This window comes from Pan troglodytes, chromosome 6, assembly GCF_028858775.2.
Source record: "Pan troglodytes isolate AG18354 chromosome 6, NHGRI_mPanTro3-v2.0_pri, whole genome shotgun sequence".
NCBI lineage: Eukaryota > Metazoa > Chordata > Mammalia > Primates > Hominidae > Pan > Pan troglodytes.
The window spans coordinates 108,584,794-108,609,602 of record NC_072404.2 but is presented as its reverse complement, the minus strand read 5'-3'; the positions used below and the strand labels follow the sequence as shown (position 1 = coordinate 108,609,602).

The window sequence follows — 24,809 nt, the reverse complement described above, 5'->3', positions numbered from 1 at the left end:
TAGTCCCAGCTACTTGGGGGTCTGAGGTGAGAGGATTGCTTGAGCCCAGTAGTTTGAGGCTGCAGTGAGCTATGATTGTATCACTGCACCCCAACCTGGGTGACAGAGTAAGACCCCATCTCTACAAAAAATTTTAAAAATTAGTGAAGTGTGGTAGCTTGTTCCTGTGGTCCCAGCTACTCAGGAAGCTGAGGTGGGAGGATCATTTGAGCCCAGGAGGTCAAGGCTGCAGTGAGTTATGATTGCTCCGCTGTACTTCAGCCTGGGCAACAATGAGACTCTGTCTCTCTCTCTTTTTTTTTTAAAGGCCAGGTGCAGTGGCTCACACATGTAATCCTAGCACTTTGGGAGGCCAAGACGGTGGATCATGAGGTCAAGAGTTTGAGACCATCCTGGCCAACATGGCAAAACCCCGTCTCTACTAAAAATACAAAAGTTAGCTGGGGGGCGTGGTGGTGTGAGCCTTTAGTTCCAGCTACTTGGGAGGCTGAGACAGGAGAATCACTTGAACCCAGGAGGCGGAGGTTGCAGTGAGCTGGGATCGACCCACTGCACTCCAGCCTGGCAACAGAGCGAGACTCTGTCTCAAAAAAAAAAAAAAAAAAAAAAAAATCCCTTTTGGCCATTGCTCCTTAAATAGGCCCATAATTCTTGTCTACTCCAGACTTATAAATGCCCTGTCTCAATTCTTGGAGACCTAGAACTAGAATCTCATTTAAACCCAAATTTTGGTTCAACTGATGATCCTCTTGACATTGGTTATTCTGGTGACTAGGAATCTAGTTTTCAAGATGTTAAAAGGATACTGTGATCAATAGCAATGATTTTTTCTTTTCTTTTTTTCTTTTTGAGACAGGGTCTCTGTCACCCATGCTGGAGTGCAGTGGCACAATCATGGCTCACTGCAGCCTTGATTTCTGGGGCTCAGGCGATCCTCCCACCGAGTATCTGGGACTATAGGTGCCCATCACAATGCCGGATTAATTATTTATTTTTTTAATCTTTTTTGGTAGAGATAGGGTCTCACCATTTTGCTGAGGCTGGTCTCAAACTCCTGCCTCAAGCTTCTGCCTTGGCCTCCCAAAGCGTTGAGACTATAGGTGTGAGCCACTGTGCCTGGCCAATTTAGTCTTAAAAAGCAACGCTTCCTTATGGGGCAGAATTTGAGATTACTTAAAAGTAGGCCACGCGTGGTGGCTCACTCCTGTAATCCCAGCACTTTGGGGGGCCGAGGCGGGTGGGCCACCTGAGGTCAGGAGTTTGAGACCAGCTCAGCAATATGATGAAACCCCATCTCTACCAAAAAAAAGAAAAAAAATACAAAAATTAGCTGGGTGTGGTGGCAGGTGCCTGTAATCCCAGCTACTTGGGAGGCTGAGGCAGAAGAATTGCTTGAACCGAGAGGTGGAGGTTGCAGTGAGCTGAGATTGCACCACTGCACTCCAGCCTGGGCTACAAGAATGAAACTCTGTCTCAAAAAAAAAAAAAAAAAAAAGGACACATGTGGATCGGACACCAGTGTTTCCTAGCCTGATCTCCCAGTGCTGAGGCTGTCTTGCAATGTTGTTCTCTTCCCTTCCCAGGTATACTGAGTTCTGATGTGTTGCTAGGAGTAAAGCTACCTCGAGCTTGAAGTTGTATTGAAGAAATCTAAAGCCTGAGATAGTCTTAAGCCAACTTGTGTGAGGGTTCCCTGGGCAGCAACCGAAGGACTCTGGATTCACTGAGGTCCCTTTGTCCACATTGGTTGGGGAGGAGGTCAATATGACTCACAATGATTGAGAGCTTCGTGAATGTTTAAACCAGGTGTCACCCTCCACCTCTCTGGCTTTGAGATCGGAGAGTGGGAGAGATTGGTCAATTCCAGGAACTAATTTGCATTTCCCATGATCAGATTTGCAGACAAGGTATATAGGCTATTCTTTCCCAGGCTCTGGAGGAAACTAATGCTTTAAAGCAGGCAGAGCCACCAGGATCTGAAACCCAGAGGGATGGTGTGGGCTGTTGGTTTCCTCTGCTCTGAGGCTCAGCTGACATGCTCTCCTGTAGCTCCTGTCTTGCTGTGGGTGGCTGGAGCTTGATTTTAGGGACTTGTCCCTGGCGCAGTGACTACTGTTGCCAGCAGTGCCTCTGATACTAACTCTGTTGTTCTATCTCCAACTCCCTCCTTTGTCCTGGTTCTTTGCTAATTCATCATTCTCTCAGGCCCTAATGTGAGCATCCTCAAGACTCGATCCTTGTTCTGATCTTGCATAGAGCTTGTCTCTCTTCTTACAACATCAGTCTTGGCCCTAAATTACTTTTTTTGAGACAGAGTCTCACTCTGTTGCCCAGGCTGGAGTGTAGTGGCTTGATCTAGGCTCACTGCAACCTCTGCCTCCCAGATTCAAGTGATTCTCCTGCCTCGGCCTCTCAAGTAGTTGGGATTACAGGCACGTGTGCCACCACACCTGGCTAATCTTTGTATTTTTAGTAGAGACAGGGTTTCGCCATGTTGGCCAGGTTGGTCTCGAACTCCTGACCTCAGGTGATCCACCCGTCTTGGCCTCCCAAAGTGATGGGATTATAGGCATGAGCCACTGTGCCCAGCCAGCTCTAAATTCTCTGATGCAAATCTCCAAGTTGTCTGCACTGCCCCTTTCAAATTGATATGTCTGAATTAGTCTTTTCTACCAAAACTATTCTTGGCTGCTATTCACTGAAGACAAGAGTCAGTTGACTTTCTTTATCCAATTTTCTCTTTTCTATAATGTAGTCTGGACCATCTCGTATGGTCAGAAACAGATGAATATTACATACCTGTAAGAAATATTCCCTGCTGCCTTGTGAACATTCAAACTTGGGGCCAGGTGCAGTGGCTCATGCCTGTAATCCCAATGCTTTGGGAGGCTGAGGGGGAGGATTGCTTTAGCCCAGGGGTTTGAAACCAGCCTGGGCAACATAGTGAGATCCCATCTCTACAAAAAATACAAATTAGCCAGCCTTGGTGACTTGTGCCTGTAGTCCTAGCTGCTCAGGAGGCTGAGGCAGGAGGATCACTTGAGCTCAAGAGGTTGAGGCTGCAGTAAGCCATGATTACACTATTTATTGCACTCCAGCCTGGGCAACGGAGCAAGACTGTCTCAAAAGCAAAACAAAAACACAAAAGTAAACTCCCTCCAATTTAAAAAAAGTTCAAACTTGGCCTGATTTGAATAACCACCTCTAACTGAGGGCCAACTCCCTATCTCGTATCACACACTACCCTCCCTTGACAAATATTTGAGTACCTACTTTGTCATGTGTTGTGAAAGAGGTAAGAAATCCCTGCCTAAGACACACATAGTACTGTTACCATGGGGAGTAGGAGGAGAGGAAGTTGGACAAACAAGAAAATATCAGGCAGTGGTTAAAGCTGAGAAGAAAATAAGACTGGGAAGACAGTTAAAAGGGCTTTCAGAGATGTTTAAGCAGAGACTGAAGAGGAGCCAAGTGTGCAGAGATCCTGGGCAGAGCCGCTCCTTCAAAGGCCCAAGTACAATGAACCTGGAACACTTGATAATGAAGCCCAGGGGTCTAGAACACAATGATCAAGGAAAGAGTTGTTGGAGGTGAAGTGGGCTGGGGCCAGTGCAGAAAGTGAATTTTCTTCTAAACTCATTGGGTAGCCAGGAGAGTTTTTTTAAGCAGGAGAGTTAGATCAGATTCTTCTTGATTTTTTCCTTTTTTTGTTTGTTTGTTTTAGAGACAGGGTCTGGCTCTGCTGTCCAGGCTGGAGTGCAGTGGTGCAATCATGGCTCACTGCAGCCTTGACTTCCTGGGCTCCAGAAATCCTCCCACCTCAGCCTCAAGTGGCTGGGACTACAGGTATGTGCCACCATGCCCAGCTTATTTTTATATTTTTTGTAGAGACGGGGATCTTGCTTTGTTGCCCAAGCTGGTCTTGAACACCTGGCCTTAAGCAATTCTCCACCTTAACCTCTCAAGTTGTTGAGATTACAGGCATGAGCCACTGTGCCTGACTAATCGGATTTTTTTCTTTTTTTTTTTTTTTGAGTTGGAGTCTTGCTCTGTTGCCCAGGCTGGAGTGTAGTGGTACGATCTTGGCTCACGGCAACCTCCGCCCCCTGGGTTCAAGCGATTCTCCTGTCTCAGCCTCCTGAGTAGCTGGGACTACAGGTGCCTGCCACTACGCCTGGCTAATTTTGTACTTTTAGTAGAGACAGGGTTTCGCCATGTTGGTCTGGCTGGTCTCGAACTCCTGACCTCAGGTGATCCACAATCACATGTACTCTGTGCAAAGAACAGATTGGAATAAGGCAATGGGAGAAGCAGGAAGACCAGCTGGAAGGCAACTGCAGTAGTGTGGGTAAGAGGTGATAGTGGTCTGGACTGGGGTGGAGGCAGTCTACTGAAGGATTCTCAGTGACTTGTGCTTGAGACTGTCCTGACCCCATGTGCTGGTGCATTGGGTGTGGGGTTTTCCTGTTGCAGCCTTGGCGGGTCTCCTCACCACCCTGTACATATGCCTGATTTATAACTCCTCAGACACACCGTGTGAAAGCCTTCTTTTCTTTTTCTTTTTGAGACGGAATCTTACTCTGTTGCCCAGGCTCGAGTACAGTGGCACAATCTCAGCTCACTGCAACCTCCGCCTCCCGGATTCAAGTGATCCTCCTGCTTCAGCCTCCCAAATAGCTGGAATTATAGGTGTCCGCCACCATGCCTGGCTAATTTTTGTATTTCTAGTAGAGATGGGGTTTCCCCATGTTGCCCAGGCTGATCTCGAACTCCTGGCCTCAAGTGATCCATCTGCCTTAGCCTTCCAAAGTGCTGGGATTATAGGTGTGAGCCACTGCACCTGGCACGAAAGGCTTCTATATATGACAACCAGCCCATCTGCCTCATTGAGGACCCAGTTGAAGCCAAAGCACTTGTAAAAGCTTTCCTTTACTGCTATGCCCAGCATTGGTGGTCTTGGTGCTCCCACAGTGTTCACAGCCTACTGAGCTGGTGTGGTGATGCTTATAGAAGCTGACTTCAGGTTCATGTCTGTAATCCCAGCACTTTGGGAGGCTGAGGTGGGTGGATCCAAGGTCAGGAGTTCAAGACCAGCCTGGCCAACGTGGTGAAAAGCCGACTCTACAAAAACAAACAAACAAAACCAAAAATAAGCCAGGTGTGGCCGGGCACGGTGGCTCACACCTGTAATCCCAGCACTTTGGGAGGCCGAGGTGGGTGGATCACGAGGTCAGGAGATAGAGACCATCCTGGCTAACACGGTGAAACCCCGTCTCTACTAAAAATACAAAAAAATTAGCTGAGCGTGGTGGCAGGTGCCTGTAGTCCCAGCTACTCGGGAGGCTGAGGTAGGAGAATGGCGTGAACCCGGGAGGCGGAGCTTGCAGTGAGCCAAGATTGCGCCACCGCACTCCAGCCTGGGTGACAGAGTGAGACTCTGTCTCAAAAAATAAATAAATAAAATAAATAATAAGTAAGTCATGTGTGGTGGCTCATGCCTGTAGTCCCAGCTACTCAAGAGGCTGAGGTGGGTGGATCACTTGAGTCCAGGAGGTCAAGGTTGCAGTGAGCCGTGATTGTGCCAATGCACTCCAGCCCGGGTGACAGAGTGAGACTCTGATGCCAACAAGCAGGTCTTGCAGAAATAGGACATGGAGCTGAGAAGTCCAGACTGTTGTTCTTGCTGCCAGGTTGAGCCCAAGGGTTGGGGACGGGGAGTCTGTGCTGTGTATATGGGTTCTAACTCTCACTCAGCTTCTCTGGTCCCAAAAAATAAAAAATGCTGGCTGGGCGCGGTGGCTCATGCCTGTAATCCCAGCACTTTGGGAGGCCGAGGTGGGCGGATCACAAGGTCAGGAGTTCAAGACCAGCCTGGCCAACGTGGTGAAACCCCGTCTCTACTAAAAAGACAAAAATTAGCCGGGCATGGTGGCAGGCGCCTATAGTCCCAGCTACCCGGGAGGCTGAGGCAGGAGAACCACTTGAACCCGGGAGGCGGAGGTTGCAGTGAACTGATATCCCCCCACTGCACTCAAGTCTGGGCAACAGAGCGAGACTCTGTCTCAAAAAAAAAAAAAAAAAAAAAAAAAAGCTAGCTTCCTGGGTCTGCCCTTTGCTCCACTGTGAGCCCTTTAAGGGTTAGAACCTTATGATACTGACATAATAACCCACACAATGGGCACTGAAAATTTCTTTGTTGCTGTCCAACCTGCAGGTAACTTACTACTTCCAGTCAATATGCCGACCTTAGATGCTCCAGAAGAGAGGCGGAGAAAATTTAAGTACCGAGGCAAAGATGCATCTGTGAGTATGAAGCACCCACCTGCTTCTATTGGGGACCAGTGCAATCTGCATAAAAAACGGGGTGAAGAGACCAGGCGCGGTGGCTCATGCCTGTAATCCCAACACTTTGAGAGGCTGAGACGGGCAGATCACAAGGTCAGGAGGTTAAGACGATCCTGGCCAACATGGTGTAACCCCGTCTCTACTAAAAATACAAAAATGACCTGGGTGTAGTGGCTTGTACTTGTAATCCCAGCTACTTGGGAGGCTGAGGCAGGAGAATCGCTTGAACCTGGGAGGCAGAGGTTGCAGTGAGCTGAGATCAGGCCACTGCACTCCAGCCTGGGCGACAAGAGAGAAACTCCATCTCAAAAAAAAAAAGCGGGGTACAGGGAGGTGGTGGAGAGATGGGTTGAAAAGGCAAATATAGCAAAAGATTCTTTAGATAGATGACTAGGTGTTTCCCTGAATTATCCTTCCAACTTTTCTGTATGTTTGCTATTTTCATCATAAAATATTAAAGGTGGAGAAGACAAAAGCATGTGGACTTAGGAGCCAGACAACTGTGGAATCAAATCAAAGTTTCCGTGGAATCTTGCAATTATTTAATTTCAGAACCCCAGTTTCTTCATCCATAAAACAGGGCTGCTTAGCTGGGCATGGTAGCTCATGCCTGTGTTCCCAGTACTTTGGGGGAGGCCAAGGTGGGAGGATCGCTTGAGGATAGGAGTTCTAGACCAGCCTGGGTAACATACCAAGACCTCCAACTCTACAAAAACAAAAAATCGGCCAGGTGTGGTGGTGTGTGCCTGTAGTCTCAGATACTCTGGTGGCTGAGGCAGGAGGATTGCTTGAGCCCAGGAGTTCAAGGCTGCAGTGAACTGTGATTGTGCCACTGCACTCCAATCTGGGTGACAGAGCCAGACCCTGTCTCTAAAACAAAACCAAACAAAAAACCAGGCTGGGCTGGGCATGATGGCTCACACCTGTAATTCCAGCACTTTGGGAGGCCAAAGTGATCACCTGAGGTCAGGAGTTTGAGACCAGCCTGGCCAACATGGTGAAACCCTGTCTGTACTAAGAATACAAAAAACTAGATGTGCATGGTGGCGGGGGCCTGTAATCCCAGCTACTTGGGAGGCTAAAGCAGGAGAACTGCTTGAACCTGGGAGGTGGAGGTTGCAGTGAGCCGAGATTGTGCCACTGCACTCCCTCCAGGCGACAGTGTGAGACTTCGTCTGAAAAAAATAAAAAACCAGGCTGCTATTTATCTCCGAGGGGCTGGATTGCTTCCTCAAGGGCCAGTATACAGGTGTTTACAGCTGCTCACGTCAATGAGGCTTACCAAGGAGCTAAAACGTTAGCATATAGGTATGGCCAACAGGCATGCCTTGTAGAAATAGGACTTGGAACTGAGAAGTCCAGGCTGTTCTTGCTTCCAGGTTGAGCCCAAGGGCTGGGGACGGGGGGTGTGTGCTGTGTATATGGATTCTAACATTCACTCGGCTTCTTTGGTCACATAGTTTTGTGTTGCAAGCTCTGTCCTCCATCTCTGTATCTTTTTATTTTTGAGATGAAGACTTGCTTCATAGTCCAGGCTGGAGTGCAGCAGTGTGATCCTGGCTCACTGCAACCTCTGCCTCCCAGGTTCAAGCGATTCTCGTGCCTCAGCCTCCCAAGTAGCTGGGATTACAGGTGTGCACAATTACGCCCGGCTAATTTTTTGTATTTTTAGTGGAGACAGGGTTTTGCCATGTTGGCCAGGCTGGTCTCAAACTCCTGGCCTCAAGTGATCTGCCTGTCTTGGCCTCCCAAAGTGCTGGGATTACTGGCATGAGCCACTGCACCCAGCCCCCATCTCTGTATCTTGACTGGCATCGTATAAGTTTAGCTCCACCTTGGGAATCCAGAAGCCTGATTAGGAGAATGAGGGAAGCACAGGGTCACAGCAGCCTGGTTAGGCCACCATCAGGAACAAAATCACTTTTTTTTTTTTTTTTTTTTTTTGAGATGGAGTCTTGCTCTGTCACCAGGCTGGAGTGCAATGGCGTGATCTTGGCTCACTGCAACCTCTGCCTCCTGGGTTCAAGCAATTCTCCTGCCTCAGCCTACCATGTAGCTGGGACTACAGGTGTGTACCACCATGCCCAGCTAATTTTTTTTTTTGCATTTTGGTAGAGATGGGGTTTCACCATGTTGGCCAGGATGGTCTCGATCTTCTGACCTCATGATCCCCCTGCCTCGGCCTCCCAAAGTGCTGGGATTACAGGCATGAGCCACCGTGCCTGGCCCAGGAACCAAATCACTCTTACAGTAACCTATTCCAACAATGAAGCTGTCCGGCTTCTAGGACCACTGCAAATTAAAGGAAATCAGTGAGAACGAAGGAATTGAGTCTTCACAGCAACAGGAAGGGCCTGCCAAAGAGAAGAGAGAAAGGTACAAAAGTTTTTACAGGCAGGAACTGCCTAGCGATGGGGCAACAATATGATGGGCTCAATGATTCCCAAATGTGTTCCTACCTTGCCATATAATGCCACCATGACCCTTTTAAATTTTTTCCTTTTATTATTATTTGATACACGGTCTTGCTCTGTCATCCAGGCTGGAGTGCAGTGGCACGATCATAGTTCACCGCAGCCTCTGCCTCCCAGGCTCAAGTGATCCTCCCACCTCAGCCTCCCAAGTAGCACCATGCCTGGCTAATTTTTTGTTTCTTTGTAAAGACAGGGTCTCACTATGTTGGCCGGGCTGGTCTTGAACTCCTGAGCTCAAGCAATCCTCCTGCCTTGGTGTCCCAAAGTGCTGAGATTGCAGGTGGGAGCCACGGTGCCCGGCTGATGACCCATTTTCAAGCAAGAATTAAGTAGCTTAAAGAACCAAAAGTATCTCATACATGGTGACTTCTTTATAATTGCTCCTGAAATGTCTTCAGCCCAAACTCAGCTATTTAGAAAGGTTAGGTCATTTCCTCAGGATTCTTAATACTATAAAGTTTGAGTCATTAACTGACATAAGATCGGGGAGGGGAGAGAGAGACTGAGAGAGAGAGAGATTTGTAGAGGCAGGGTCTTGCTCTATTGCCCAGGCTGGAGTGCAGTGGTACAATCGTAGCTCACTGCAGCCTAGACCTCCCTGGCTCAAGGGATCCTCCCACCTCAGACTCCCAAGTAGCTGGGAATACAGGAGCATGCTACCATGCCCAGCTAATTTTTTGGTAGAAACAGGGTCTTGCTATGTTGTCCAGGCTGGTCTGGAATTCCTGGCCTCAATGATCCTCCCACCTTGACCTCCCAAAGTGCTGGGATTATAGGCACGAGATACCATGCCCAGCCTTGTTTTAATTTTGATCTCCCTCAGTATGTAGTCTTGGGGATGAAGGCTTTAATGGCTTATAGACAGGTTTCATTAATAGTGGAAATGGGCCATGCACAGTTGCTCAGCCTGTATTCTCAGCACTTTGGGAGACTGAGGCAGGTAGATCACTTGAGCCTAGGAATTCGAGAGCAGCCTGGCCAACATGGAGAAACCCCATCTCTACTAAAAATATAAAACATAGCCGAGTGTGGTGACACATGCCTGTAATCCCAGCTACTTGGGAGGCTGAGGCACAAGAATGGCTTGAACCCCAGAGGCAGAGGTTGTAGTGGGCTGAGATCATGCCACTGCCCTCCAGCCTGGGTGACAGAGTGAGACTCCATCTCAAAAAGAAAAAATATATATAAATACATATATAAATATAGTGGAAATGATCAGGGCATCTAGGACATGGGCAGTCCCCTAATTGTTCCCAACACCACCTATCCTAGCCACCACCGAAAAGGCCTGGGTACATTCAGGAAGCAGCCATATTCTTCAGGAAATCATCAGCATCAATGAAGATGTGTTCAGGCTTAGGGCAATGGGATGCTTTGCTGGGGTGTTTTTATAGCTGAGAATCCTGACCTGTCAAGGTTGTGCATGGTCTTGCTTTATTTTGGAGGGAAGATCAAATTATTTTCTAGAAGTGGTATAGCAGAAAACAGAAGAGGAGGTAAACAGAGCTGAGATGATTTACTAACTGTGTGATCTGAACTTTTCCAGCCTATTGTATCTGTAAAAATGAAATTGGATGCTTTGAAACATGTTTGACAGACTAAATGTGACATCCCCACTCCTGGTTCTAAATGCTCCAATTTCTTTTCCTCACTAGCTGAGGCGACAGCAGAGGATGGCAGTCAGCCTGGAGCTCCGAAAGGCCAAGAAAGATGAACAGACCTTAAAGAGAAGGAATATCATGAGCTTCTGCCCTGACACACCTTCTGAAAAAACAGCCAAAGGGGTGGCGGTCAGTATGTAGTGTTTAGAGTAGTCTTGGGCAAAATATGTTCTTAGCAAGTGTCTCTGGCTGGATAATATTTAATAGATTCAGAACTTGCAAACTCTCGTTTTGGGCTTTTAAAGAAAGGAGTGAAGAGATTATGGTTTGAGCTAAACTGCCTTTGTCAAAAGGCTAATGGCCATTACTCCTATGGCTCTGAGTCTGTGGAATCTAGATTCTAGTGGGGGATGGAGAGGGTGCTATTTCTTTTATTATACTTTTTATTTTTATTTTTTGAGACAGGTCTCACTCTGTCACCCAGGATAGAGTGCTGTGGCACAATCAGAGCTCATTGCAGCCCTAATCTCCCTGGGTTCAAGCGAACCTCCTGCCTCAGCTTCCAGAGTATGTGGGACTACAGGCACTCACCATCATGTCCGGTGAATTTTTAATTTTTTTGTAGAGACAGGATTTTGCCATGTTTACCAGGAGGGTCTCGAACCCCTGGACTCAGGTGACCTGCCTGTCTCAGACTCCCAAAGTGCTGGGATTACAGGTGTAAGCCCCTGTACCTGGCCAAAAAGGTGATATTTCTAATTGAAAATTTACTTGCTATCCCTAAGCCTGAAAACCGAGGAAATGAGGGTGGGTGAAGGTTATTTCTCAGTAGAGGCATCTAGTCCCTGGATGGGTGAGGTCTTTTCTAACACTTTGACTTCTGTCCTGTCTTCCCTTCTCCATTTACCCCAACCTTATTAAATGCAGATCCTGGGTTGACTTCAAGGTTAGTCCGGTTTCTGTGAATACCGAATGCCTTGACCAGGAAGTTTTCCTTCTTAGCACCTCAATAATGGTGTCTCTATATTCTTTTGGGGTACACCACTGTCTGTCCTACCTTAACTACCCACGTGCACCCTTTTTACCCTGCTTGGTTTAGGTCTCATAGAGGGCAGAGACTGGTTCCATTTTTGTCAAATTGGGTCCAATGATGCGTTCCCATTCATCAATGAAATGTGTACAGTCATTCTGAGTTGCCGTAGGAGTCCGAACTATATCTCTAGTTAGCTTCATTTGTTTGGAGCAGTCCCTAGAATCCCCCCATCCAAGGATGATATAAAACAAAAGGGAAAAAAGGCCAAGCACAGTGGTTCACACCTGTAGTCCTAGCACTTTGGGAGGCCGAGGTGGGTGGATCACCTGAGGTCAGGAGTTCGAGACCAGCCTGGCCAACATGGTGAAACCCCATCTCTACTAAGAATACAAAAATTAGCCGGGTGTGGTAGTGTGTGCCTGTAATCCCAGCTACTCAGGAGGCTGAGCAGGAGAGTTGCTTGAACCTGGGAGGCAGAGGTGGCACTAAGCCAAGATCGTGCCACTGCACTTCAACCCATGGGTGACAGAGTGAGACTCCATCTCACTCCAACAAACAACCCCAAAAAGTTGTTTTTCTTTTGGTCCCATATTAGCTTTTTTTTTTTTTTTTGGAGACAGAGTCTCACTCTGTCGCCCAGGCTGGAGTGCAGTGGCACGATCTTGGCTCACCGCAACTTCCGCCTCCTGGGTTCAAGCAATTCTGCCTCAGCCTCCCAAGTAGCTAGGACTACAGGTGCCCACCACCACACCCAACTAATTTTTTGTATTTTTAGTAGAGACGGTTTTTTACCATGTTAGCCCGAATGGTCTCAACCTCCTGACCTCGTGATCTGTCTGCCTCAGCCTCCCGAAGTGCTGGGTTTACAGGCATGAGCCACTGTGCTTGGCGTATTCGCATATTTTTTAAAGAAATGAAGGTATAATTCACATCAAAATTCACTCTTTAAGTGCCTAATCAGTGGTTTCTAGCATAGTCACAAAGTTGTGCAACCATTGCCACTAGCTAATTCCAGAACCTATTCATCACCTCAAATAGAAACTCCAGTCATTCAGGAGTCACGCCCCATTCCTCATCCCCCACCGTCTCTGCAAACACTAGTCTACTTTCTGCCTCTCTGGAATGACCTATTCTAGACATTCCCTAGAAATGCAATCATATAAACATGTGAGCTTTTGTGTTGAGCTTTTATGTTTTCAAAGTTCATCCATGTTGTAGCATATATCAATACTTCATTCCTTTTGGGCAGAATGATAATCTGTTATATGGAGAGACCACATTTTGTTTATCCATTTATTTGTTTGTAAGATGGAGTCTCACTCTGTCACCCAGGCTGGAATGCAATGGCACAATCTCGGCTCACTGCAACTTTTGTCTCCCGGGATCAAGCCATTCTCCTGCCTCAGCATCCCGAGTAGCTAGGATTACAGGCATGCATCACCTGCTAATTTTATATTTTAGTAGAGATGGGGTTTCACCATGTTGGCCAGGCTGGTCTCAAACTCCTGACCTCAGGCAATTTGCCTGCCTTGGTCTCCCAAAGTGCTGGGATTACAGGTGTGAGCCGCCGTGTCCGGCCTTGTTTATTTATTAATTGGGGGACATTTGAGTTGTTTCCACTTTTTGGTTGTTATGATGAATGCTGTTATTAACATCTGTGTACAAGTTTTTGTGTGGATGGGTGTCTTCAGTTCCACTGAGAATAACTGGGTTATGAACTAAGCCTGTTTCACTCTTTGTGGTAGGCTGTATCGTGGCACCCCAAGTGTCTGCATCTTCTAATCCCCAAACCTGTGAATATTACTCTATGAGGAAAGGGATGTAGCATATGTGATTAAATTAAGGATTTTGAGATAGAGAGGTGATAATGGATTATCTGGGTGGGCCTGGCATTCGATGATTCTTATAAGAAGAGCAATGTGATGACAAAAGCAGATGCCGGGCATGGTGGCTCATGCCTGTAATCCCAGCACATTGGGAGGCTGAGGCAGGAGGATCACTTGAGCTGAGGAGTTCGAGACCAGCCTGGCCAACATGGTGAAACCGCGTCTCTACGAAAAATACAAAAATTAGCCAGGCCTGATGGCTCATGCCTATAATCCCAGCATATTAGGAGGCTGAGGCGGATGGATCACTTGAGGTCAGGAGTTCAAGACCATCCTGGCCAACATGGTGAAACCCCGTCTCTACTAAAAACATAAAAATTAGCTGGGTGTGGTGGCATGCACCTGTAGTCCCAGCTATTAGGAAGGCTGAAGCAGGAGAATAGCTTGAGCAGTGAGCTGAGATTGTGCCACTGCACTCCAGCCTGAGTAAGACAGCGAGACTCTGTCCCCCCACCAAAAAAAAAAAAAATATTCCAGCCCTTTGTCCATTTTTAAGTCAAATAAAGTATTTTTTATTGAGTTGTAAGAATTCTTTATATATTCTAGATATTAAACCTTAGCAGATATGACTTGCAAATATATTCTGTTCTGTGGGTTGTCTTTTCACTTTCTTGATAGTATCCTTGGAAGCATAAAATTTTTTAATTTTGAAGAAGTCTAGTTTATTTTCTTGGTTGTTTGTGTTTTAGGTATCATATCTAAAAATTCATTGCCTAATCTAAGGTCACAAAGATTTGTGCCTATATTTCTTTCTAAGAGTTTATAATTTTAGCTCTTACTTTTTTAGGCCTTTGAGCCATTTGGAGTTAATTTTTGTAAATGGTGAGAATGGGAGTCCAACTTTGTGCTTTTGCATGTGATACATAGTTGTACCAGCACAGTTATTTGAGACTATTTTCTACCCATTGAATTGTCTTGGTACCTTTGTCAAAAAAATCAATTGACCGTGAATGTGAGGGTTCATTTGTGGACTCTCAGTTCTCTTCCATTGATCTATATGTTTATCTTTGTCATCAAACAAAGGTTTGATTACTGTAGCTTTGTGGTAAGTTTCGAAATTGGGAAGTGTGAGTCTTCCAGCTTTGTTCTTTTTTTCAATATAATTTTGGCTATTCTGGACCCTTTGTATTTCCATATGAATTTTAAAATCAGTTTGTCAATTTCTACAATAAGGGCAGCTCCGATTTTGATGGAGATTGCATTCAACCTATAGAATGGAGTCATTGAATTTATAAGGTTGGAGTATTGCCATCTTAACAATGTTAAGTCTTCCAGTCCATGAACATGGGATACCTTTTCATTTCAGTCCTTTTTTTTTTTTTTTTTTTTTTTTTTTTTTTTACAGTTTGCAGCATATAACTCTTGGATTTCTTTCAATAAATTTATTACTAAGCATTTTATTCTTTTTATGTTGTAAATTAAATTGCTTTATTTTGATTTTTGATCACTGCTAGCATGTAAAGATACAATTAATTTTTGTATATCAATTCTGCAACCTAGCTGAATTTTATTAGCTCTAGGCTTTTGGTGTAAATTCCTTAGGATTTTCTACATATAAGATTAAGTCACTTTCAAATAGTTTTATTTCTTCCTTTCCAATCTGGGTGCACTTTATTTGTTGCCTAATTAATGCATCTAGAACTTCCAATGCCATGTTGGATAAAAGTGAAAAGAGCAACATCCTTGTCTTATTCCTGATCTTGGGGGAAATCTTTTAGACTTTCACCATTAAGTATGAGGCTACCTCTGAGTTTTTTGTAGATGCCTTTATCAGAATGAAGAAGTTTCCTTTTATTCCAGTTTGTTGAGTGTTTTTTTTTATTATGGAAGTATGTTGAATTTCATTAAATGTTTTTTCTGCATTGAGATGATCATGTGGGATCCCCCCCTTTATTAATACGGGGTACTATGTTGATTTTTTTTCACATGTTAAACCACTCCTGAATTCCTGAGTTAAATCCTAATTCATCATGATGACCAATATGTTGACCATATGTTTCATACGTTTAGGCATTTAGTTTCCTCCTATTTTGTTGAATTTTTGCATCAGTAGTTATAAGGGATATTAGCGTATACTTTTCTTGTAATATCCTTGGTTTGGTATCAGAGTAATACTAGCCTCAAAGAATGAGTGAGAATTTTTTTTTGTAAAGTTGGTAAAGTTTTTTTGTTGTTGTTGTTTTTGAGATGGAGTTTTACTCTTATCACCCAGGCTGGAGTGCAATGCTGCGATCTTGGCTCACTGCACCTCAGCTTTTTGGCCTTGATGCTTTCTGATAAGAAATCAGCTGTTAATCTTATTGAGGCTTTGTACATGAATTGCTTCTCTTTTGCTGGTTTCAATGTTTTTGATTCTGTAGTTTTGGCTTTCAACAGTTAGATTATAATATGTCTGGATCTTGGGATTTATTCCGTTTGGAGCTCATTGAACTTTTCAGATGTGTAGACTAATTATTCTATTGGATTTGGGAATTTCTTTGGCCATTATCTCTTTAAATATACTTTCTGCCTCTTTCCCTCTTCTCCTTCCTATTCTGCATTTGTTGGTATCCTTGATGATGTCCCACAGATCTCTAAAGATCTGTCAATTTTCATCTTCAGTCTCTCTTGTGTGTGTTATCTTCCTCAGACTGGATAATTCCAATTAACCTATCTTCAGCTTCACTGCTGCTTTATTATGTCTGCTTGAATCTGCTGTTAAGCCCCTTTAGTGAATTTTTGTTTCAGTTATTGTATTCTCCAATTCCAGAATTTGTATCTGGCTCCTTCCAATAACTGATATCTGTTCACTGATATTCTCTATTTAGTGTGACAGCATTGTTGCACTTTAGTTCTTTAGTCATGGTTTAGTTCTTTGACTATATTTAAAATCTTTGTCTAGTTCAACATCTAGTCTCCTCAGGGACTATTGCTATTGATTGCTTTTTTCACATATATATGTATATGTGTGTGTCACACTTTCTTTGCTTGTCTCACAATCTTTGTTGAAAACTAGTCATTTAAAATAGTGTGACAACTCTAGAAATCAGATTTTCCATTGCCCCAGGGTTTGCTGTTGTTGCTGGGTGTGCTCGTTTAGTAGTTTCTGAGCTAATTATCTAAAATCTGTATTTTTTTGTGATGTGTGGCTGCTGCAGTGTCTGCTTGGTTTGCTTAGTGGTCAACTAATAATTAGAGACTTATTTTAACACTTGGAACCACGGAGAAAAGAACACTCAATTTTTGCCAAGAAGCTCTGTGTTGGGGGCATGTGTTCACCACTCAGCCAGGCAGTTGACAATTCTGACGTAAGCCTTCACTTCCTGTTTGCACAGAGCTTCAAAGTCAGTGAGAGGGAAGAGCTGAGGGTCTTAGTTTTGTTGTTGTTGTTGTTGTTGTTGTTGTTTTTAAGCATATGCATAGCCCTATACATGATATTCCCTTTCAAGTTTTTTTGTTAGCCTGTTGTTTATCCCAACTCTTATTCAACCTCTCAGGTAGCTGTGAAGTTAAACAACTTCCTCTGTTTTCAATGAACATTCTTAGGGAAAAGCCTTTTCATACTGAGTAAGCTCTGAGTCAAAATAGTCTGTAAGTGGGATCTTTCAGGGAATGACCAGACAGATCAAATAATAATTTTCTGGGAATGAGGCTCCAAAGGAGGACCTACCTATTTTGCCTCTTCTGGTGGTTGTGAGGCTGTTGGTTTTTCACAATGATTGTGGACTGTTGGTTTTCAGGGTTACCATGGAGCTGAGGGTGGGTGGGAATAGGGCAAGTCAAAATGCCACAAAGCTCTCATGCTACTTACTGAGATTCAGCTGTCTTTCTTGGATAAACACTTCCTGGCTTGAATAAAACAATTGGCCGCAAGCCTTTGGTCAATTTCTACAGTGCTGAAAAAGTTGATTCTATTTTTGTCAGTTTTCTCTTTGCCTCTATGGAGGAGAGAATTTTTTGGATGTCCTTAGTCTGCCATTTTGTTTTGTATCCACTAGCACATTCTTACTGCACGGGATAAAAATGTTCTTGGGATCCAACTAATGATAGGAATTACTTCTCCCCTAAGCATGGGAAGGAACACACAGATCTGTGAGATCTGTGGACTATATTCTCCCCTCCCCAAATATAGAACAGCATGCAAGATGGGACATCCTGTTCAAGCCAGGCTGTTTTAATCAGATGGATGATGGCTACAGTAGGTGATGTTTACAGCTCATTTTGGCAGACAGTCTGACCTGAATGTGTCTCTTCTTGCAGGTCAGCCTCACTCTGGGTGAAATAATTGAAGGTGTGAATAGCTCAGATCCAGTCCTATGTTTCCAGGCCACCCAGACAGCCAGGTATCTCCAAACAGACTTCTGCTGTTGCAGGTTCATAGTTAGCAATGAGCTCCAGTGATGGCTGGAGCGCCAGTGGCCTATTTGGTTTCTTGGCATTGGCAACATGCCCGTAAAACACAGGAAAAGGCTAGCCCATCTAAAAGATGAAATTGCTATTCTACACTGTCCTTGAGGGCAATTTAAAAGCTTCGATGTGTTGTCAGAGATGAATTGCTTAATTTACATTGGCCTCTACAGAAATTTCATCTTGTAGATAACACCTTAAAGGGGAAAATGTTGATTTAATACTGAAAAATGCTATCGGCTGAACACTAGGATGTTAAGTAGCTCCAGCCCAGCTATGTGGCTTATGTATAAAAGGAGGTTCTTTTTTTCTCTTTTGAGATGGAGTCTCACTCTGTCACCCAGGCTGGAGTGCAATGGTATGATCTTAGCTCACTGCAACCTCCGCCTACTGGGTTCAAGTGATTCTCCTGCCTCAGCCTCCAGAGAAGCTGAGATTACAGGTGTGCACCACCACACCCAGCTAATTTTTATATTCCTAGTAGAGACGGGACGGGGTTTCACCATGTTGGCCAGGCTGGTCTCGAACTCCTGACCTTGCGACCTCAAGTGATCTGCCCGCCTTGGTCTCCCAAAGTGCTGAGATTACAGGTGTGAGCCACCGCACCTGGCCTAAAAGGAGGTCCTTAATACCTCTCTCACTTGACCTCCCCCTCCCCTGCCCTCTCTTTCATTGCATAGGAAAATGCTATCCCGGGAAAAGAACCCCCCTCTGAAACTGGTCATTGAAGCGGGCCTCATTCCCAGGATGGTGGAGTTCCTGAAGTCATCACTTTACCCCTGCTTGCAGTTTGAGGCTGCCTGGGCCCTGACCAACATCGCTTCAGGGACTTCGGAGCAGACTCGTGCCGTGGTAGAAGGGGGAGCCATCCAGCCCTTGATTGAGCTCCTGTCTTCCTCCAACGTGGCTGTGTGTGAACAGGCAGTGTGGGCTCTTGGTAATATAGCCGGTGAGACTCTCCCCTTAGTGGGCTAAGAAAACGGGGCCAGGTGTGTGGGATACTATAAGGGTTCTTTGGGTGGTGGGGTATACTCGATGTCCCAGAACACTTTGCCATGTAAGTACCTAGAAGTGCTGGCAAGGGTACAATGAGCTGTTTACAAACTCACAGCCAGGCCAGGCACGGTGGCTCACGTCTGTAATCCCAGCATGTTGGGAGGCCAAGGCGGACGGATCACTTGAGGTCAGGAGTTCAAGACCAGCCTGGCCAACATGGTGAAACCCCGTCTCTACTAAATATACAAAAATTAGCCAGGCATGGTGGTGCATGCCCTGTAGTCCCAGCTACTCGGGAGGCTGAGGCAGGAGAATCGCTTGAACCTGGGAGGAGGAAGTTGCAGTGAGCCAAGATAACGCCACTGTACTCCAGTGTGGGCAACAGAGGGAGATTCTGTCTCAAAACACCAAAAGCCCTCAAATCCAAGTTTAGAGGCCAAATATTGAAGCTGAAACAGGATGATACAGTGTCTACTGAAGCCACAGGCTAACTAGAGACATCTGCCAACACTAAGGTCCTACAGCCTCAGGGCTTCGTGGCTTCAAGAACAAGTCTTTGGCTTATGCAGTGTGGGAGTTTATGATAGACCCTTACATAACTCGGGACCCCAGAAGGACTCTGCCTTCAGTGGAAGTTGCTAAGGGAACGTGCCAAAAACAAAAACAAAACAACAACAACAAAAAACTCCTTGGTTTGGGCTAACAAGCCTTCCCTGAAAGTGGAATCCTCAGACTACCTTTCTGAATGTGGCACTCGATGCTCTTTCCTGCATGGTCTAGTGAATTAGTGCTGTAGGGTCGGAAGCCCCCAGATTCTTGGCTGACATCAATCCAGTGACTTTCTAGGGAAAACTCAATTAGGTCCCTCAGGATTTTGACAAATTAAGATTGGCCGACTATTAGCATTTTCAAGTTCAGAGAAGCAATAACCCCCGTGACTGAGTCAGCAGAAACAGTATGATTAGACCTCCAAGGACTCCACATATTGGAATTAGCAAACAGAATATAAAATAACTGCTAAAAGAAAACAAAAGCTTGCAGAGGCTTGGCGTAGTGACTCATGCCTTTAATCTCAGCACTTTAGGAGGCAGAGGTGGGAGGATGGCTTGAGCCCAGGAGTTTGAGACCAGCCTGGGCAATGTAGTGAGAACTTATCTCTACAAAAAATAAAAATATTCACCAGGCATAGTGGTGTATGCCTATAGTCCCAGCTACTCAGGAGGCTACGGTGGGACAATTGCTTGAGTTCTGGAGGTCGAGGCTGCAGTGAGCTATGATCGCACCACTGCACTCCAGCCAGGGCAATAGAGTGAGATCCTGTATCCCCCTCCCCCACCAAAAAAAAAATAAAAGGCTGCAGAAGGAAAAAGTGCCTATTAGAGAAGTTGTCTCTCATTTTGCTTGGTGCAGTAAAGTAGGCAAGACTGGATGGTACAATGTGATGACTTGCCTTTGATGGTTGACAAATACAAATAGACTTCTAGGGTCTAAGATTGTTATCCTAGCTAAGGTAGCTGATGGCTGGTCACCAGCACCTGCAGATCCCCAGACTTTGTTCTGAGTTGCATTGGAAGTTACTGCCCTGTGCCAAGGTCTTCTGGGAAGACAACTTGGTCTGGACCAGCCTTCGTCTTCCTGAGAACCATGCTGTGAGATGCCAACAGCCCACCTTGGCTGAGTTGGCTGGCTCTGCTTCTAGCAGTTGCTGCTGTGTGATGCCTGCCTGTTACATCAGGACTGTCCACCCACCAGCCACACCAGACTTCCAGAATTTAGTACGTGGCTCTACTACCTACTTGCTAAACCCGGGAATGAGTTTTTGTCTCTTGCCCTTTGCACACTCTTAAAAAATTAGTCACCCACTTCAGGATTGTCTTTGTTCTCTCTCTAAATGTCACATTCTGATCTATTTGTAGGTGATGGCCCAGAGTTCAGAGATAACGTCATCACAAGCAATGCCATCCCACATCTGCTAGCCTTGATTTCACCCACCCTGCCGGTAAGTGTCTTTTTCTTTCTCTTTTTTTTTTTTTTGAATTAAAATTTTAAAATAATCTTAATAGAGATGGAGCCTCACCATTCTGCCCAGGCTGGTCTTGAACTCCTGGCTTCAAGCAATCCTCCTACCTCGGCCTCTCAAAGTTCTGGGATTATGGACGTGAGCCACAGTACCAGGCCAAGTGGATGTCTTTAAATGAGAGAGAACCTCGTTAGGTAACAAATTCTAATGTTGGGAAATTGGGACGTACTTCCAAATCCAATGCTAGATCATGTGGCTGCTGCCTGGCCTCTTAGAACCTCATAAACAAGGCTCAAGACTGGGCATGGTGGCTCATGTCTGTGATTCCAGTGCTTGTTAGGCCAAGACAGAAGGATCACTTGACACCAAGAGTTCAAAACCAGCCTGGGCAACATAGTGAGACCATGCTTCTAAAAATAAAGAAATTAGCTGAGCATGGTAGTGTACACCTGTAGTCTCAGCTACTCAGGAGGCTGAGGTGGACGGATTGCTTGAGCCCAGGAGATGGAGGCTGCAGAGAGCCAAGATCACACCACTGCACTCCAGCCTGGGTGACAGATTGAGACTCTGTCTCTAAATAAACTAATAATAGCAAGGCTTAGGACTGAGTATCATTTTAGGTAAAGATTGACTCAGCTCTGTCTTTAGGGGCCAGTAGCCCCTGATCCTTCTCTTTGAGGCATTGGAAGAGGCCTACAAGCTTGCCATCTTGCAAAATAGATGACTGAAATCTCCATTCTAGGGTCACAGTTTAGCATATATGCCTAGTGTTCCATTATTGGAACACTAAGCCTGTGGGAGTTATTTATATCCCACTGCTCATGGTCATTACCAAGGTCTGATTTTTCACACAAAAAAATTTGCAACCTCCGGCATAAATGGGTTAATGTCTCACCAGTTCTGTTCATGGGGAACAGGCTCTTCTTTTGAGGCTTAGAGTCAAGGTTGGTTGATTTGTGGTTATTGATTGAAGAGGACTTCTGGTTTAGGAACTGGGTTCTCGATTTGCCTCAAACAAAAATGAAGAGCAGCCAGAGGACTATGTTCAAAACCTTCATCTGGGAACCATGGCTCACACCTGTAATCCCAACAATTTGGGAGGCTGAGGCGGGTGGATCACCTGAGGTCAGGAGTTTGAGACCAGCCTGACTAATATGGCGAAATCCTATCTCTACTAAAAATACAGAAACTAGCCAGGCATGGTGGCACGCTCCTGTAGTCCCAGCTACTTGGGAGGCTGAGGCAGGAGAATTGATTGAACCTGGGAGGCGAAGGTTGCAGTGAGCCAAGGTCGCGCCACTGTGCCCCAGCCTGGGCAACAGAGCAAGACTCTGTCTCAAAACTCTTCAAGATGGGAGAAAAATCTGACATGGTTGAACCAATAAAAGACTAGCCATGACCGAGAGAGTTTAAGTAGAGAACACTTAAGATGGCAAGCAGGAAAAGGGCTTAGACATCTTCCTGCTAGCAGCAGGGAGGCTTTGGAGGATTTTGAGGCAAGGGAGTAGAGTGGTCTGATCTTTCAGAAAGGCCCTTCTGGTTGCCTGCCATAGAATTATATAGCAGAGAGAGGCCAGATGCGGTAGCACTTTGGGAGGCCGAGGTGGGCGGATCACGAGGTCAAGAGATCAAGACCATCCTGGCCAACACGGTGAAACCCCGTCTCCTAAAATTACAAAAATTAGCTGGGTGTGGTGGCACGCACCTGTACTCCCAGCTACTCAGGAGGCTGAGGCAGGAGAATCTCTTGAACCTGGGAGGTGGAGGTTGCAGTGAACCGAGATTGTGCCACTGTACTCCAGCCTGGTGACAGAGCAAGACTCCATCTCAAAAAAAAAAAAAATTGTATAGCAGAGGGAGATGGTGAAGCAGGTGGGTCTGGGACATAGCCATTCTAGACATGAAAGGGAGACAGCAAGAAGCCAGGATGCCCCTAGGTTTCAGGTTAGATTGTTCAGATGATTGTCTTCCTAGAGAAAGGGGAAAAGTGCAGGAAAAAAAGAAATTGGAGCTTTTGTTGCAGGCATGAAGTTGAGGCGAGTTGGAGACACCATTGCAGCAGAGTCGGATTGACAGATGTGCCTTGCTAGGTGACATATGTGTATATGTCACCCAGCCAGGCAAGGTCAGCTGGGGCCAGGGGTCACAAACGTGACCTGGCTGGCCGCTTGCTTTGTAAATAGTTTTATCAAGCTGGGCATGGTGGCACGTGTCTGTAGTCCCAGCTACTTGAGAAGCCAAGGCGAGAGGATTGCTTGAGTTTGAGGCTGCAGTGAGCTGTGATTGTACCACTGCACTCCAGCCTGGATGACGGAGTGAGACCCTGTCTCCCAAAAAAAAAAAAAAAAAAAGTTTTACTGGCATGCAGCCACACTCATTTACATACTGTCTGGGCTACAAGGACAGTTGTTGTTGCCACAGAAGCCACAGGCTAAAAATGTTTAAGATCTGGCCCTTTACCGAAAAAGTTTTCAACCCCTGACCTAGAGTGTGAGGAGAGCCTGAGACCCAGTCCTGTGGGCTCTAAGGTTCTAAAGTCAGGCAGAGCCTGCCAAAAAGACTAAGTAGAAACAGCTAATTTGGCCATAGAAAACCAGGTTTGGTGTCACAGTTGCCAAGAAGAGCTCTTTCTTTTTTTTCTGCTTTTTTTTTTTTTTTTTTTTTGAGACAGAGTCTCGCTCTGTCACCAGGCTGGAGTGCAGTGGTGCAATCTCAGCTCACTGCAACCTCCGCCTCCTGGGTTCAAGTGATTCTCCTGCTTCAGCCTCCCGAGTAGCTGGGATTACAGGCACATGCCACCCCGCCTGGCTAATTTTTGTGTTTTTAGTAGAGACGGGGTTTCACCATCTTGGCCAGGCTGGTCTTGAATCCCTGACCTCATGATCCACCTGCCTCGGCCTCCCAAAGTGCTGGGGTTACAGGTGTGAGCCACCACGCCCAGCCAAGAGCTCCTTCAAAAAGGAAGGGCTGACTACTAACCACAGCTGAGAGGGACAGTAACTTTAGGACCAAGAAGCAGCTGCTGAGTTTGGTGACTTGGAAGGAGCTGATTCCCATCCCTAACCCCAAAGAAGGGTTAGAAACATGACTAGAATGGCCTGAAGAACAATTGGAGGCCAGGCGCTTATGTCTGTAATCCCAGCATTTTGGGAGGCCGAGGCAGGAGGATCCCTTGAGCCCAGGAGTTTGAGACCAGCCTGGGCAACATAGCAAGACTTTGCTCTACAAAAAGCATGTCTAGCCACAGCTACTCAGGAGGAAGAAGTAGGAGGATCACTTGGGCCTGGGAGGTTGAGGCTGTAGTGAGCTATGATCACGGCACTGCACTGCAGCCTGGGCAACAGAGTGAGCCCCTGTCTCAACAAACAAACAAAAACCCCCAACAATTGGGAATCTGGGAGGTAGACAGTGAATATAGATGCCTCTCTGAGGGTAGACTCTGAAAGACAGAAGTGGGATGATGGCTGAAAGGGGCAGAAGGGGAGGGGCTGACAGTCCCAGGGTATGTTTCCTTACTGGTGGGAGTGATTTGGGGGCAGGGATGATTCTGGGCGGAATCTTTAAAGGCAAAAAGTAAGGGCCAGATGTGGTGACTCAGGCCTGTCATCACTTTGGGAGGTGGAGGTAGGCAGATCACTTGAGCCCAGGAGTTGAAGTCCAGACTGGGCAACATAGCAAGACCCCTGTCTCTACTAAAACTAAAACTAGTAATAAAAGGCCAAAAGGGATGGGATCCAGAGGCAGAGTAGGAAGACTGATTCTCAATTAGAAGATTAGAAATCTGGGGATGACATGCCAGTAGTGTTTTAGACCAGTGGGAAGACCAAGTAACTCCTGCTTGATCTTGTCGTCAGTGAAAAATGAAATTAGGTCATCAATCAAATGGGAAAGGACATTTTGAAAGACAAAGGAAACCTCCATCTAACATTGGAATGTGAAATACGAACCTCGTTCTGTGTCCCTAATACACATCACTGCCTAGAACACATTTCTATTTGAAGTTCAAAAGCTCTGGTTCAGTCGGGCACAATGGCTCACCCCTGTAATCCCAGCACGTTGGGAGGCTGA

General features: G+C 45.8%; 1 protein-coding gene across 3 annotated transcripts in view; it reads left to right on the top strand.

The window, feature by feature from the left end:
• The window catches only part of KPNA7 (karyopherin subunit alpha 7), a 46,756-nt gene that overhangs the window by 5,694 nt on the left and 16,253 nt on the right, over nucleotides 1-24,809 (top strand). Inside the window, exons 2-6 of one of the 3 annotated variants that reach the window (XM_009453238.4) lie at nucleotides 6,215-6,303; nucleotides 10,475-10,609; nucleotides 17,579-17,661; nucleotides 18,406-18,674; nucleotides 20,638-20,720. In XM_009453238.4, coding sequence (XP_009451513.3) covers nucleotides 6,238-6,303; nucleotides 10,475-10,609; nucleotides 17,579-17,661; nucleotides 18,406-18,674; nucleotides 20,638-20,720 — 636 coding nt within the window. In that variant the 5' untranslated portion in view covers nucleotides 6,215-6,237. 3 annotated transcript variants of the gene reach the window in all.